The sequence below is a fragment of the Panthera tigris genome, chromosome D2 (assembly GCF_018350195.1).
Source record: "Panthera tigris isolate Pti1 chromosome D2, P.tigris_Pti1_mat1.1, whole genome shotgun sequence".
Lineage (NCBI taxonomy): Eukaryota > Metazoa > Chordata > Mammalia > Carnivora > Felidae > Panthera > Panthera tigris.
The window spans coordinates 79,462,003-79,479,551 of NC_056670.1; the positions used below are offsets into that span (position 1 = coordinate 79,462,003).

Genomic DNA, 17,549 nt, shown 5'->3' on the forward strand with positions numbered 1-17,549 from the left:
TTTAATGTTTTTATTTATTTTTGAGACAGACAGAGCATGAGCAGGGGAGGGGCAGAGAGGGAGACACAGAATCCGAAGCAGGCTCCAGGCTCCGAGCTGTCGGCACAGAGCCCGACGCGGGGCTCGAACCCACGAACCTTGAGATCATGACCTGAACTGAAGTCGGACGCTTAACCGACTGAGCCACCCAGGTGCCCCTCCTGCTTATTTTTTAAGTAATCTCTACACCCAACGTGGGGCTCAAACTCATGACCCTGAGATCAAGAGTTGCACGCTCCACCGACGGAGCCAGCTGGGCGCCCCAGTGACAGACTTTTTTTTTTTTTTTTTTTTTAATTTTTTTTTTTTTCAACGTTTTTTATTTATTTTTGGGACAGAGAGAGACAGAGCATGAACGGGGGAGGGGCAGAGAGAGAGGGAGACACAGAATCGGAAACAGGCTCCAGGCTCCGAGCCATCAGCCCAGAGCCTGACGTGGGGCTCGAACTCACGGACCGCGAGATCGTGACCTGGCTGAAGTCGGACGCTTAACCGACTGCGCCACCCAGGCGCCCCAGTGACAGACTTTTAAATATGCAGTTTCACCTCTATGAATCTGGCCCAAGCAAACATTTGCATCCAGGCACAAAGATACGAAAAGCTGGCATTATTGAACATTTAACTCTGTGTCAGGCCGTGTTGTAAGCGCTTTGCCGGTACTGGAACAGTCTCAGGAGGTACGTTGCTATTGTTCTCATCCCCACTGTACAATTGAGGCAACTAAGGGTAACTTGCTGAAGGTCGCCAGCAAGTAATGCCAGAGCCAAGGCTTGAACTGAGCAGTCTGGCCTCCGAATCCACATACGAGGATGTTTGTTGCATCTTTACTTAATGGTGAGGGTTTTGAAAGCAATCCAACCAGTGGGAACTGGTTAAGTATATTGTGCCAGCACCTCTGTACTGTGGGATATGAAGCAGCCATTAGAAAGAGTGAGGGAAGTTCTCATGTGATGACCTAGAAAGATCTTCAAGTTGTGTTACGTGAAAAAAGTAGCGTTCTAATTTGAGCCTATTTGATATAGAGACAAAAATCTGAACAAGTAGTTGGATGTACAGAAAACAATCTGGAAGAAAGGCAACCAAACTTAAAAGTATTTACTTCGGGAAGGGAGAGTGGGGTGATGCTGCTGCTGGGGGGGGACTTTGTAAGATACATGTGTATGTATATATATGCCTATTTTTAAGTTTATTTTGAGAAAGAGAGAGCATGTGGGTGCACATGTATGCTCGTGCACGAGCAGGGGGAGGGGCAGAGAGAGAGGGAGACACAGAATCCGAAGCAGGCTCCGGGCTCTGAGCTGTCAGCACAGAGCCTGACGTGGGGCCTGATCCCATGAACCGTGAGATCATGACCTGAGTGAGCCGAAGTCGGACGCTTAACCGACTGAGCCACCCAGGTGCCCCTAAAAAAAATGTTTTTGTTTTTTTTAGAGAGAATGTGCGAGTGGGGAGAGGGGCAGAGGGAGAGAGAGAATCTTAAGCGGGCTCCACACTCAGCATGGACCCCGATGTAAGGCTCAATCCCACGACCCTGGGATCATGACCTGAGCCAAAATCCGGAGTCAGAGGCTCAACCAGCTGAGCCACCCAGGCACCTCATACTATAAACTCTTTAAGAATTCTTTTAAAAAAAATGGGGTCCCTGGGTGGCTCAGTCAGTTGAGCATCCGACTTGGGCTCAGGTCATGATCTCATAGTTTGTGGGTTCAAGCCCCCCCATCCAGCTCTGTGCTGACGCTCAGAGCCTGGAGCCTGCTTCAGATTCTGTCACTTTCTCTGCCCCGCCCCTGCTCACTCACTGTCTCTCTCTCTCTCTCTCAAATATAAATAAACATTAAAAAATAAAAAATTCCTTTCAAAAATCCAAATTTCTAGTGCGAAAGCAAAGATGACATATAATATTTGATGACTGAAAACTTTATAGTTGATTCTAGTTTGAGCCTCACCCCCCCCGGAAAGGTACAAAATTGCATTGCCACCTCGAAACAGTTATTGTACTACCTACAAAGGTACATCTAAAACATTAGGCTTGGGGGCACCTGGGTGGCTCAGTCAGCTAAGCATCTGACTGCAGCTCAGGTCATAATCTCGCGGTTCACGGTTCATGAGTTTGAGCCCCGCGTCGGGCTCTGTGCTGACAGCTCAGTGCCTGGAGCCTGCTTCAGATTCTGTGTCTCCGTCTCTCTCTGCCCCTTCCTCTCTTGTGCTCTGTCTTTCTCTGTCTCTCAAAAATAAATGTTTAAAAAAAATTTTAAAAGAACCATTAGGCTTAAAAATACATGTGTACTTTAAACAGTGTCTAACATAGAAAATATTTTTCTATCTAATAATAACTCTTTAAGACAGTGCTGATAGAATCTCTTCAAAAATTGCCTCTTTGGTAGGCAGGCTTCAGGTCTAATATTTAATTGAAAAATTCTAAGAATTGAACAAAAGTTTAGTAAGTTGAACTCACATAAAATATACAGTAATTTTGAAAGTTCTCAGGTTCCTAGAATTTTCCATTAAAAAATACAAGCCAATAGGGGCACCTGGGTGGCTCAGTCGGTTGAGCGTCTGACTTCGGCTCAGGTCATGATCTCACGGTCTGTGAGTTCGAGCCCTGCGTCGGGCTCTGTGCTGACAGCTCGGAGCCTGGAGCCTGCTTCGGATTCTGTGCCTCCCTCTCTCTCTGACCCTCCCCCGTTCATGCTCTGTCTCTCTCTGTCTCAAAAATAAATAAACGTTAAAAAAAAAATTAAAGGGGCGCCTGGGTGGCTCAGTCGGTTAAGCGTCTGACTTCGGCTCAGGTCACGATCTCGCGGTCTGTGAGTTCGAGCCCCGCATCGGGCTCTGTGCTGACAGCTCGGAGCCTGGAGCCTGTTTCAGATTCTGTGTCTCCCTCTCTCTCTGACCCTCCCCCATTAATGCTCTGTCTCTCTCTGTCTCAAAAATAAATAAACGTTAAAAAAAAAAATTAAAAAAAATTAAAAAAAAATACAAGCCAATAAAGATTTTTGTCACAACAGAAACTAATACATGAAATATATTAGGAATATGTTTACAAAAGAGTATGCGGCTCTCAAGTGTAGGAAGTCCACAACATTGCTGAAACGTGTTTTGGTGGTAGGCTTGAGATAGAGGCTGAGGTTTGTGCTGTGAGAATCCCCCAGCAGGTGCAGTGTGGACATCCGCGGCAGCGTGCGGAATCACTGTCCTGGCAGAGCCCATCTTGTGTTTACAAAGTTCGCACGAGCCTCAGGGTTTTGGCTAAGGCCAAAACAGCAAGCGAGAGGAGGGTTTCTCCCTTCTGGACTATCTGCCCTGCGGTAGATAACGATAAACATAACTGCCACCTTAGTATCATCGTAAGGCCAAAAGGCGCATGGCGTGAAAGTGACAAGTGTGCCCAGGACGGGGGATGATAGCTTTGGCTCCGAAAAATGTAAGTGAATGTCTAGTTGAGAGTAGAGCGGGAAGTCTTTGTGAAAAGTTGTCTGTAAAACTTCAGAAATAAGGTTGTAGGGAAAGATGTCCACACTTTTTCCTCACGGCCCAAACATAATTGTCAAAAAATGGGCTTTTTAGTATCAGTGAAGTAGTTTCTCAGTAGTCTTGCAGCTAGCTTGTTAAGCTCTAAAAGGTAGAATCCTAAATGACACCAATGTGGATTAATTGGGCATCTCATCTTTCATTGACCAGAATGACGGGGCATCTTTTTAGCAAATATCAAATGAATAAGTATATTTCTATCAGTTGATATCCAAAATAAATGTGTAAAGCTCCCCGCTTCTCAGAAAATACAAATTGAGGGGCCCCTGGGTGGCCCCGTCAGTTGAGCGTCCGACTTCGGCTCAGGTCACGATCTCGCGGTCCACGAGCTCGAGCCCCGCGTCAGGCTCTGTGCTGACAGCTCAGAGCCTGGAGCCTGCTTCGGATTCTGTGTCTCCCTCTCTCTGACCCTCCCCCGTTCATGCTCTTTCTCTATCTCAAAAATAAATAAAAATTTAAAAAAAAAATTGAAAACAAAACCCAAATGGAATAAAACAATTGGAATCATTAGTGAAAAGCATTAGTTCTCATCCAGTAGCCCCTTGCAAGATTCTGTTCGTCAGTGAGTGTTTCTTGGGAGCCACCAATGTGCTGGCACCGCTCAGGTCTTTGCGGGGATGCGGGGGGAGTAGAGACCCCCAGAGGCACTCACTCTAGTATTACTCATCATACTCCCGAAGCTCACGGTGCAATATGGCGTGTTCTCAGGCACCAGTAGCTCCAGAGAGGTGATGATTTTTCTTACCCACTTTTTTTTTTTTTAACTGCTTTTTCCTTTGTAATGACCACTGTCATGTGACCAGTTTGGAACCGTACAGTTACCATTATACCGTGGAGAAGACAGGCAGACAGGCTCCCCATCTTAGGTGTCACTCCTTAGCTCCGCGACTTTGGACGAAACGTATTTTATAAGATTTAACGTTGTCAGAAAACGTTTGGGTTTTATTTTTGTTGAAAGAACATCAGAATTGGGGCGCCTGGGTGACTCATTTAAGCGTCCGACTCTTGATTTTAACTTGGGTCATGATCTCGCAGTTTGTGAGATTGAGCCCCACGTTGGGCTCTGTGCTGACATTGCGGAGCCTGCTTGGGATTCTCTCTCTGTCTCTGTCTCTGCCCCTCTCCCACTTGTGTGCACTCTCTCTTTCTCTCAAAATAAATAAATAAGTATTTTTTAAAAAAAGAGTATCAGGGGACACCTGGGTGGCTCAGTTGGTTAAGCGTCCGACTTTGGCTCAGGCCATGACCTCACAGTTCGTGGGTTCGAGCCCTGTGTCGGTCTCTGTGCTGATAGCTCAGAGCCTGGGGCCTGCTTTGGTTTCTCTGTGTGTCTCTCTCTCTGTCCCTCCTCCACTCAAGCTCTCTGTCTCTGTCTCAAAATAAATAATCATTAAAAAAAAAAAAGAAAATATTTCTTAAAAAAAAATACCAGAATGAATTGCTTTTATTGGAAGTTATGCTTTATAGTCAGTAATAACTCCATGAGGGCAGGAACTATTTCTTTGTTCCCTGTAGTTCCTTGCATGTGATATAAACCCAGTGGAGAAAACATTACTCACCTGCCAGAGTTGTGATAATTAGTGAAAATATTTGTAATACAGCTATCTGGGGGCTGGGCACAGGGGTTCAGCAAAGGTTGGTTCATTTCCTTCCTACATGAAAGTTCCAAAACATAATCGAAATTTACTATTAATTTTAAAATGACACTAACAAGGGCGTCTGGGTGGCTCAGCTGGTTGAACCTCTGACTTCAGCTCAGATCGTGATCTCATGGTTTGTGGGTTCAAACCCCGCATTGGGCTTACTACTGTCAGCGGGGAGCCTGCTTTGGATCCTCTGTCTGCCTCTCTCTCTGCCCCTCCCACACTCGTGCTCTCTCTGCCTCAAAAATAAACAAACATTAGAAAAAAAGTGATGCGACAATAAATTTCATATTAAAAATAAATAATAAACATTAAAAATGAGAAAATGTTAAAAAAAAGTGATGCTAACAATTTTTAATTACCTTTACTTCTTAAATCAGGATTTTCACTTAAATTGTATGTTTCAAAGAAAGAGCCTATATGAAGGTTATTCTTCTGATAGAGTTAAGTATTTCCACAACAGAGATTTTCAAACTTTAGTGTGTATAAGAAAAAACTCAAGGAATTGTTTTAAATTTATATTCCTGGTTCTACCCTTGGATGTTCTGATTCTGCAGGTTTGGTAGGGCCCAGGAGCAGTTGATTAAGCTCCCGGGTGTCTAGGAGATCATATTACAAGAAATATTCTTCCAGAGAGCATAACAGTCTTACTTTGCTTAGACAGTTGAGTTATCCCACAGTTAGAGCTGACGAAGCTAAACTCGTTAAATCATTGTATTGAGGTATAATTGACATACAGTGAGCTGCACATATTTAGAGTACACACTTAAATAAGTTTTGAAATATTCATACACCCATGAAACCTTCAGCATAAAATAATGAACATATCCATGCAAAATCTCCTTCTGTCCCTTTTTTAAAAGTTTATATATGTATATATATATTTATAATCTTTAATTGAAGTATAATTAATATATAGTATTGTATTTGTTTCAGGTTTACAAATGATTCAACAATTCTGTACGTTACTCAGTGCCCCTCATGATAAACATACTCTTAATCCTTCGTCTGTTTCACTCATTTCCCCACCTACCTCCCTCTGGCAACCACCAGTTTGTTCTCTGTAGTTAAGAGTCTGTTTTTCGTTTTTGTTGATCTCTTTTTGCTTTGTTCGTTTGTTTCCTAAATTCCACGTATGAGGAAAACATACAATATTTGTCCTTCTCTGCTTGACCTATTTCACGTAGCATTAAACCCTCTAGATCCATCCATGTTGGTGCAAATGGTAAGATTTCATTTTTTCTTATACCTAATACTCCATCGTGTGTATCTACCGTATCTTCTTTATCCATTCTTCTATGGATGGACACTTGAGCTGCTTCCATATCTTGGTTATTGTAACTAACGCTGCAATAAACATAGGGGTGGGTACACCTTTTCAAATTAGTGTTTTTGTTTTCTTTGAGTAAATGCCCAGTAGCAGAATTACTGGATCATATGGTAATTTATTTTTAATTCTCTGAGGAATCTCCGTACTGTTTCCCACCACGGCTGTACCAGTTTGCATTCCCACTGGCAGTGCACGAGAGTTCTATGCACATCCTCACCAACATTTGTTGTTTCTTGTGGGTTTTTTGTTTTTTGTTTTTTGTTTTTTTAGCTGTTCTGACAGGTGTGAGTCAATATCTCCTTGTGGTTTTGATTTGCATTTCCCTGATGATTAGTGATGTTGAGCATCTTTTCATGTGTCTGTTAGCCATCTGTATGCCTTCTTTACAAAAAAATGTCTGTTCGTGTCCTCTGCCCATTTTTAAATTGGATTATTTGGTTTTTGGTGTTGAGTTGTAGGAGTTCTTTATATATTTTGGATATTAACCCCATATTGGATACATCATTTGCAAATATCTTCTCCCATTCAGTAGGTTGTCTTTTAGTTTTGTTGATTATTTCCCTTGCTGCACAGAAGCTTTTTATTTTGATGTAGTCCCAATAGTTTATTTTTGCTTTTGTTTCCCTTGCCAGAGGAGGCATATCTAGAAAAATGTTTCTGACGTCAAAAGATTGCCACCTGTGTTTTCTTCTAGGAATCTTGTTTGTTTATTCATTCACCTATTGATGAACAATTGCGTTATTTCTGGTTTTGAGCTATTGCACGTAAAGCTGCTATGAACGTGTTTACAGGTGTTTGTATCGATACGTTCAGAATTAAATTCATAAGATTTCATGCAAGTTTTAATACCTTTCTTCCTTCTGTTTTCATTGCAGAAAGTTATTGGATGGTACAGATTCCGGCGAAACACACAGCAGCAGATGTCATACAGAGAGCAGGTGATCCATAAGCAGCTCACCCGCATCCTTGGGGTGCCCGACCTCGTCTTCCTTCTCTTCAGCTTCATCTCTACCGCCAACAATTCCACTCATGCTTTAGAATATGTTCTCTTTAGGCCAAATCGAAGGTAAAGAAAGAATTCCCACCAGCCTCTTGTAAACAGTAAAGATGTTGTGCAAATGATTGAGATTTATGACTTTCAAAATGTGCATATTATTGCATCTTTAAAGAAAAGCTTTTGGGGCGCCTGGGGGGCTCAGTCGGTTAAGCCTCCGACTTTGGCTCAGGTCAGGATCTCACAATTCATGGGTTCGAGCCCCACGTCGGGCTCTGTATTGATAGCTCAGAGCCTGGAGTCTGCTTCAGAGTCTGTGTCTCCCTCTCTCTCTCTCTCTGCCCCTCCTATGCTCATGCTCTGCCTCTGTCTCTTACTCAAAAATAAATAAATAAACATTAAAAAAAAGAGCTTTTATAATTCTCTTTCAGCTGGCTTTCTTTGTAATGAGAGAAGGTATTTTCCTGTCAGTTGTATAAATTAAAATTGTTTTTGAATCAAGAAGCATTAGCAAGATATGTTAATTATGCATAAATTCTTATAGGAATAAATAGCTGGAAATCATCATTTGCTTCTCCATAATCCATTATGTAGAAATACAGATTTACTGCTCTGGAAGCCTGTAATTTTAAAACCGATTTCAAAGAGAAAATTGTAAAATTGATCCACCTACTGGTTAATGAGGGTTTTGCATTGTGAACTTATGAAAGCAAAAAAAAAAAAAAAAAAAAAAAAAAAAAAAAAAAAAAAAAAATCATGATTATGATGTCTATCTGTAAATAACAGAAAGGTTTCCTTCTGGAAATTCACTTGTAAACTATATTATATCAACATTAGTGAAAATAATTATCAATAAAAAAAATTTTTTTTACTGTTTTTATTTATATTTGAGAGAGAGAGAGACCGAGCATGAGCAGGGGAGGGGCAGAGAGAGAGGGAGACACAGAATCCAAAGAAGGCTCCAGGCTGTGAGCTGTCAGCACAGAGCCAGACGTGGGGCTCGAACCCACAAGCAGTGGGATCATGACCTGAGCCGAAGTCGGATACTTAGCCAACTGAGCCACCCAGGCGCCCCTAAATGTTTATTTATTTTCGAGAGAGAGAAAGCACGTGCAGGGAAGGGCAGAAACAGGGAGACAGAGGATCCGAAGCCAACTCCTTGCTGACAGCAGGGAGCCCAGTGTAGGGCTCGAACTCACGATCGTGAGCTCATGACTTGAGCCAAAATCGGATGCTTGACCGACTGAGCTACTACCCAGGTGCCCTTTGTGAAAACAATTATTACTTGTTAAATAGCCATTTGCAAGATTTCAGTAAGTAATCAGTGGGTATTTCCTGAGCTCTTAACAACCTCAGCGCTCGGCCAGTTGCTGTGGGGATGCAAAGGAGGTCTGAGACGGGACCTCTGCTCTCCACGAGTTTACAGTCGAGTTTCTACCAGTTCATGTGTCCTTGGGTTGTAAAAATAGGTGCTCCATGAGACCTTCCGGTAGTTCATCGGTGCCGAGACTCCCAGCTCCTACTGCCAGGACCCGTGGTTCAAGTAGAGCAGCGCCTTTGACACGGTCTTTCTCCATGCTTCCGCAGGTATAATCAAAGGATATCCCTCGCTATCCCCAATCTAGGCAATACTAGCCAGCAAGAGTACAAAGTGTCTTCAGTGCCAAATACTTCTCAGAGTTACGCCAAAGTTATTAAAGAGCATGGGTAAGTTGAAAGTAAAATGCAAGTGTTTTCCTTTCTTCTGTCAACAGTGTTTAACAGACTCATGGAGACAAGCGAGATCAAGCTTGATGTGACTGAAGTGGAAAAATGCAGCTAGGTCATCCTCTAGCCCAGCACCGCCACATGTCAGAATTTCATGCTTATCGAAAAGATAGTTTCCCTTCACCAGTACTTTTGTGTTTAAACATTTGTCACAGTTTTGTTTTGTTTTGTTTTTTTTTTTGCAATTGATATAAAAGTTTTGAAAGAGTATGCAGATTTCTGAGGTTCCAAAGCTAAATGTGGTCACTGAAAAATGGGTAGCGTTTTATTACTTTTCAAGTCGTCTTGGTAACATGGGTTCTTTTTCTGTTCTCCTCCGTGATTCTAGTGGCATGGGCATCGCTGCTGAGACAGTCGCTTGGAATTGTAGCGTTTACGTAATGAATGGCGGCGGAAGCGATAGGAAAATGCCTTTCTGGTCGTGATAATTTTGTGACGTCTTTTTCCTGTCTTCTAGTACTGACTTTTTTGACAAGGATGGAGTCATGAAAGACATCAGGGCGATTTATCAGGTGTATAATGCACTTCAGGAGAAAGTGCAGGTACCTCTCTATTTACTAGTTTTTTATCTTATTCATAATGCCCAAGTGCTTTTAATTCTACTTTAATTTTGAATCGCCTCCCAACTGACAAATGAATCATGGTCCAAAAGTCAGAATGTGCTTTCCCCAAATAGTATCAGATGTGTGGGGTAGTTACTCACGTCAGCCTGCAAAAGGCTGTCTCATTACGCGCCTGAAAGTAGAGGGTCTGAAGTACAGTATTAACATTACTAGTTTAAATACTCCCGACCCCATTTATAACGGCGTTTTCTTTGGGGAAATACCTTCCACGTTTAAGGGATTGCTGAGAACACAGCTGTCTCCATCAGGACACTCCGAGTTGGGGCCGCGTCAAAGGGCGCCCGTAACCGGTACGGCCCTGCTCCTTCGCTCCGGTTCACTCGCTTTGCCCCCAGCTGCCTCCATCGAGTGGGAGGATCTCCCCGGAGCCTGTTCATTCCTAGTCATTCATGCAACAAGTATTTATGGAAACATCTCCTACCAGCCAGTGATTGAGCTAGGTGCTAACAGTCCTTTCCCACGATCTTCTCATCATCCCCAGTGTGTTCCTAGGAGTAATTTGCCCTGAACCCTAAGGACAAAAGAGGCTCTGAGAACAAGAGGGGAAGTGGTGTGGCTGAAGAAGCTCTCCCAGATCTGGAGAAAGCCTAGCTCTGAGGAAGAAGCCCCAAGGAATAGCGAGGGGAGTGCAGGCAGCTACCGAAAAAGAGGGAAGCACGCTGATCAGCTTGGGGCCAAAGAAGAAAGCACACACGACGCGGTTTCCAGCGTTAGTGTTCCAGAGTAGGGTCCCGGCCCACCTGGCAGCACAGGGAGCTTTATACAGGCTCGCTGGTGACCGGCCTACTTTCTGGCAGTTTCTGGTATTTCTGCTATGGAAGGAACGTGCAGTGAAAAACAGCTTTTTGTCCTAAATTCATGACCGTGCTCTTTGCAGGCTGTCAGCACTGTCTAGCCGACCTCAGAGTGGCTGTTCTCATTTCACTGCCGACTGCCTAAGGCCTGCCGTGCAGCCACCAGTAACGCATCGAGTGCCTTGATGGGAGTAGCCGAGTGGCATAGGTGTAGACTCCCTGGCTGTCTTTATGAAGTCTCGACTTGAAACTTTTCCTCCCCGCTCTCCCTAATGATAAATCTTTTCTGTGAAATAAGTTTATTTGTGACATCTGATTTTTGATTGTTGGTTATAAATTAAAGTTGAAAGCCTCTCATTCCTGTCCTATCTGTTGTTCATCCTTGGGATGCTAGACTGGTGTGCGAGGGAAAGAATCAAATCTTTCCCATCTTGCCCTTATTTTTCAAGAGTCCAGAGGCTCAATGGCATCATCATCTTCACAGAATTAAGGAAGCCAGTCAGTGGATCACAGGACCTGTCCCTTGGGCCCTCCTGATCCTGCTCTGCCTCCCACATCCGCTTTGTGACTCGAGGCAGCGTCTGAGCTCTTCCTAGGGCTCCAGTCAGTGCTGTCTCCGTGGAACGCCTCGCGCTTGAATTTGAAACGGACTGTTCCCGTTGTCATTTTTTCCCTCAGGCAGTGTGTGCAGATGTGGAAAAGAGCGAGCGAGTTGTTGCGTCTTGTCAGGCAGAAGTGAACAAATTGAGAAGACAAATCACTCAGAGGAAACATGAAAAGGAGCAAGAAAGAAGTGAGTTTCCCATTACTTTCAGCATTTGGTATCAGGGAAACATCTCGTTTCAAACGTCGAACCATACGATAAATCACAGGAACCCTTCTGCACTCGTCCAGCCCCGCGTGAGGCTGATGGCGAGAGAGCGTTTGCTTGTCTCTAAGCTTCCAGAAGAGAAGTACTGTTTCCCATGGTGTCCTTCCCAAGTCTCTGAAACCAAGAGAGGAGATTAAAAGGAGAAAGGCTGAAGCAAGTGAGAATAAATCCCAGGAAGGGGTTGCCGCAGACTTGTGTGCCTTGACTGCTACGGTCTGTTCATGGCAGATGTGAAGTTCCTGACTGAGTTAATAACCCCGCACGCCTCCCGGGTGGGGATCATGTCCCGTGTTCATCATACCGCATAAAGGAGCGACCCAATATTCTTTTTTTTTTTTTTTTAATTTTATTTTTTAAATTTACGTCCAAATTAGTTAGCGTATAGTGCAACAATGATTTCAGGAGTAGATTCCTTACTGCCCCTTACCCCTGTAGCCCATCCCCCCTCCCACAACCCCTCCAGCAATCCTCAGTTTGTTCTCCATATTTATGAGTCTCTTTTGTTTTGTCCCTCCCTGTTTTTGTATTATTTTTGTTTCCCTTCCCTTACGTTCATCTGTTTTGTCTCTTAAAGTCCTCATAGGAGTGAAGTCCTATGATTTTTGTCTTTTTCTGAGTGACTAATTTCACTTAGCATAATACCCTCCACGTGGTTCCATCCGCGTAGTTGCAAATGGCAAGATTCCATTCTTTTTGATTGCCGAGTGATACTCCATTGTAGATATATACCACATCTTCTTTATCCATTCGTCCCTCGATGGACATTTGGGCCATTTCCATCCTTTGGCTATTGTTGATAGTACCACTCTAAACATGGGGGTACATGTGCCCCTTCGAAACAGCACACCTGTATCCCTTGGATAAATGCCTAGTAGTGCAATTGCTGGGTCGTAGGGTAGTTCTGTTTTCAGTTTTTTGAGGAACCTCCATACTGTTTTCCAGAGTGGCTGCACCAGCTTGCCTTCCCAGACCCAATATTCTTTTAACTTGACATTTGATTCATAGGATCACAGCCAAGGCTGTAATGTCTGTTTTTTGGTAGCTGTGGATGAATGGATACAATTAGGCTAAGGGAACCAGCTGGTTGAATGAGAATTAGGCCCAAGAATCTATTGATTCCAGCATGGGAAGAGACATGTTTGCTGTAGCATCACGAGATTTAACATGTGTACATTAAATGTATAATTTTTTCTGATTTAATAAGAATACTTGCAAACCGGGACATCTGGGTGGCTCAGTCGGTTAAGCGTCCGACTCTTGATTTCGGTTTAAAAGATCGAATCCCACATCAGGCTCTGCACTGACAGAGCAGAGCCTGCTTGGGATTCTCTCTCTCTCTCTCTCTCTCTGTCTCTCTGTCTCTCTGTCTCTCTCTCTCTCTCTCTCTCTCTGTGTCCCTCCCCCACTTGGATACACGTTCTCCCAAAATAAGCAAATAAACTTAAAAAAAAAAAAAAAGTAACTTAAAAAAAATATTTGTAAAGCAATTAAAAGGTAATTTATATTTCCAGGTAAGTGATACCTGATTCACACTTAGTGTTAACATTTTTTGAGAGATAATCAGAAATGCAGACAAGGATTTCTGCACAAGAATAATAATCACAACTTTGTAACTCTAAAATCTTAGAAACAACCTATTGGAGTAGTCAAATAAATAGCAGTAGAATAATTGAATAAATTATGGCATATCTATATGGTGCAATATTGTACAGCCGTTAAGGTGAATTTTTAATGACCTGGGATAATACCCACTATATTACCAGTATATTACCAGATAATACCCGGTAATGACCTGAGATAGTACCCAGAAAGCACTAGGATGTAAAATGACATAAACACACAATGTCAGCTATGTTTAAAATACACACACACACATGCACACACACACACACCAGGCTGGATAATAAGACTGGAATTCAGAAAGGGGGGGGAAGGGTTGACATCTAAAATCTTTATCTTTTTTTTTTTTAAATATTTATTTATTTATTTATTTATTTATTTATTTATTTAACATTTTTTCAGTTTTGAGAGACAGAGCATGAGCAGGGGAGGGGCAGAGAGAGAGGGAGACGCAGAATCTGAAGCAGGCTCCAGGCTCTGATCTGTCAGCACAGAGCACGACTGGGGTTTGAACTCACAAACCGTGAGATCATGACCTGAGCCGAAGTTGGACACTCAACCAACTGAGCCATTCAGATGCCCCTAAAATGTTTATGTTTTAACTCCAACAAATCCTGTAGTCTTTTCACCAAAAGTCTAATAGTATTATCTAGGTGATAGAATTATGGGTGATTTTATTTTCTCTGTTCTTTTCTAAATTTTGTATGAGTGTTTTTCAAGGCTGTGGACTCCTAGTTGTGGTATTATTCCAGAGCATACACAAAAATGCACTATATTGGGGTGCCCGGCTGGCTCAATCGATGGAGAGTGCAGCTCTTGATCTCAGGGTGGTGAGTTTGAGCCCAACGTTGGGTGTAGAGCTTACCTTAAAGAAGAAAAAAGAAAAAAAAATGTGCTGTATTTATGGCCTAGAACCTGGAAAATTGGCCACCTAACATAGGGCTTTTAAACTTTGAAGGAGAAAATGGTATACGAGTGTATTGTGATGAGTAGTTGTAAAGAAAAATGCTTTTTGATGTCTGTCAAAGAAGAAACTCACATTCAAATGACTGCCACGGGTGGTAAGGACTGTTTATTCCCGTCCCCACAGTCTGTAAACACAGTAAGCAACAGGGGAGGGAAACAGCACAGGATTTGGAATTAGAAGATCTGCCTTTGAGTATCAGGGCCCCACTTCTCGTTGCTCCCTTAGTGAAGTCACTTAGCCTTTCTGAACTCTGGTCCCTTGTGTAATAATCTGGCAAACAGTGATATTAATAATGACGATAAAACTTCAGAAGGTTTTTATTATTTTGTTAAATGATTATTTATTTTTGAGAGAGAGAGAGCACACGAGCTGGGGAGGGACAGAGAGAGGGCGACAGGATCCGAAGTGGGCTCTACACTCTCTAGCAGAGAGTTCGAGCTCACAAACTGCAAGATCATGCCCTGAGCTAAAGCCGGACGCTCAACCACCCAGGCGCCCCCCGCAGAAGTTTTTTTTGAGGCTTCAATAAATTATAGGAACATGTTTTGTAAATTATGAAGTAATTATAGGAACATGTTCTGTAAATTATGAAGTACCGTGCACATGTAAGATAATTAAGAGTAGTAATCAGTTTCACTGCTTTGTTGCCATTCTCCGGAACATTCAGGCTGACCGCTTAGTGCGTTGAGATGCAAAGCTGCCAAAATAGACAAAGTGTTACAGTTTTCTTTGTTTTGGCCCAGGACTGCAGCAGGCGATGATCAGCAGGCAGGTGCCATCCGAAAGTTCGGGACCGGCCTTCAGCCCCCGGATGCCCTACCCTGGGCTTGCAGCCGAAGGTAGAAGTACGCTTGGAGACGCAGAGGCCTCCGATCCTCCTCCCCCTTATTCTGATTTTCACCCAAACAATCAAGAAAGTACTCTGAGCCATTCTCGCATGGAAACTAGTGTCTTTATGCCTCGACCGCAGGCCGTGGGTTCTTCCAGTTACGCTTCCAGCAGTGCCGGACTGCAGTGTCCCGGGAGTGACACAGACCTTCCTCCTTCCCAAAGAGCAGCTGGAGACAGTGTCGAGGAATCCGATGACAGCGATTATGAAAATTTGATCGACCCCACAGAACCCTCTAACAGCGAATACTCCCATTCGAGGGATTCTCGAGCCCTGACACATCCCGACGGGGGCTCCAGGAACACTCAGACCTCCCAGATTTAGCTAAACAAGAAACTCTCCACTTAGCATGGTTTTTCTTCATTGCTTATTGAGAGAGGTTTTTGAGGACTTAATCTGGGGGAGGGGGGAGAACTGCTTTCTCAGAGCCCCGGACACCCAACAGGAGGGTCCCCGGGCACAGAACTAACTGGTAGGAGCCTCACGTCTGCCGGTTCCCACCTGCAGTCGCGGTGCGCAGGTTTCGTGACCGAATCATTAAGATAATCAAATTGTCCTAATTCTGGTGCGATTCATGGATGTACTGGTAAATTTAGGCAGAGTGAAACTTATCAACATCGTTTCTGTTCTTTCAAATAAATTGGAAAAATTAGAGACTAAGCACAATTAGTCTATAAATGTTCTGTAAATCAAAAACTTACCTCTTGCACTATCATGCCTTGAAATTTACTTTTTCAAAGGGAAACGAGTTTAGCAGCAGCCTTCAAAGAACCTTCTTTCTATGATGAGCCAAATTCATCTTTGCCAGAAAGAAATTTTGATAATTCCAAGAAGCCTGATTGGAACAAATCGGATGGACCTTCTCTTGTCTGCATGACTTTGTGAGATCAAAAGAGAGAGCTTTGTTTCAACTCTTTTCTACTAGCCTGATATCTGTTGTCACTTAAAATGGTTGCCTTTAAAAAAAAAAAAAATGTAGAGATACTAATTACCAGTAAGTAATCATCCAAATAAGTATGTCATAAAATAAATTACTTATTTTTCTTTCGGGGTATGACAGTGACTGCTTTGTTGCACTAGCCACATTTATGGTCTCTGTTCTGGAGTCTTCCAACTGAAGGACACACAGCAGCAGATAACAGAAAGGAGTTCTGTTCGACCCGCGCTTCATGCTGAACAGACTCCAGACACAGTGGAGTTTGCCGAGTTCGTACGTAAGGGATATAACGCATTTAGCAATTCTGACAAATCCTAGTGTTAGTTTTATTCGTGGAGGAAAGACATTTGATAAACCATTTGGGAATCTTGGTGAATAGAGATTCATTTTAAATCTGAATAACCATACTTATTATTTTTTAAATTGCTACTTGGAGGATAGTTGCGGAATGCGTAGAGACTTTCTGTTGGGATGCACTTACATTTTTATTTAATTACTGCTTGTTTTCTAGTTTTGCCCAGAATGTGTGAAACCTCTAAAGACATTCATGAGCGCGCTAGGCTCCTGGTTTGGAAACGACGAGACCCCGCGTTTGTGATGAGGTCAGCCCGCGAAGTTAACGCTTCGGGATGTGACTGCCTTTCCCGTGAGCTAGTTAAAACCTGTGAGAATAAGAAAGGTTTTAAAAGAGGCTTAAAATCCGGGTTCTGGAAAAGTAGTTTTATTTTGTTGGAGAGAAGTCGACTCCCTGAGCCTCGGTTCCAATACTCCATGACACCGTGTAGACCGAAAAATGAAATGCTAAAAGTGCCGTTCTTCCGAGAGCCACTCTGGGGTCTGTGCTGTCCTGCTGTCACGGTTTTGTTGGCCTTACACCACTGCCATTCGATTTGAGATGTTGCAGACCTCTCCGTCCGCACGTGTGTTCTGGTTATCGGCTCCCTTCTAGCACCTTCAGCACCAGTGTGAATTTCATTTTTTTAAGTGCCATAGCCATCTCCTCTGTTCCGATTCTGACATTCAGGAAAATATCTTTATTTTTATGCCATACTGAAACCTACCATGTGTATCTGACAAAGCAGTTAAATGTGACAATAAAAACTTATTTAATCATGGTACTACCGTTGTGACGTCTGTCTCAGCACCCACCAAGGTCTTGCCTCAGTTCACTCAGGCCATTCTTAGGAGTTTGTTTTTTTGAGATAGAGCGCACGTGCAAGCGGGGGAAGGGCGGAAAGAGAGGGACAGAGAGAACCCTAAACAGGCTCTATACTGTCAGTGCAGAGCCCTACACGGGGCTCAAGCTCACGAACCATAAGATCATGGCCCGAGTCGAAATCAAGAGTCGGACGCTTAACCAACTGAGCCATCCAGGGGCCTTTTAATACGGTTTCCTAAAGGTCACGAAAACTTACCGGCGTTCAGAATTTGGGTAAGGCTGGTTTCGGGAAAATCCGAGAACGCTATTTACTAATATGTTCCTGTTGATTTCAAGGAGCATGTGTTGAGTACCAAGAGAACGGAGTATCCATTGAGTGCAACAC

The 17,549-nt window shown here is 43.2% G+C and overlaps 1 protein-coding gene across 1 annotated transcript in view; it reads left to right on the plus strand.

Annotated features, from left to right (window-relative positions):
• Window positions 1-16,608, plus strand: part of ABRAXAS2 (abraxas 2, BRISC complex subunit) — a 30,944-nt gene extending 14,336 nt beyond the window's left edge. The window contains exons 5-9 of the mRNA XM_007079692.2: window positions 7,419-7,609; window positions 9,125-9,244; window positions 9,762-9,846; window positions 11,400-11,514; window positions 14,923-16,608. Coding sequence (XP_007079754.1) covers window positions 7,419-7,609; window positions 9,125-9,244; window positions 9,762-9,846; window positions 11,400-11,514; window positions 14,923-15,392 — 981 coding nt within the window. The 3' untranslated portion in view covers window positions 15,393-16,608. The remainder of the gene's footprint in view (window positions 1-7,418; window positions 7,610-9,124; window positions 9,245-9,761; window positions 9,847-11,399; window positions 11,515-14,922) is intronic.
• Window positions 16,609-17,549: the final 941 nt, after the last annotated feature.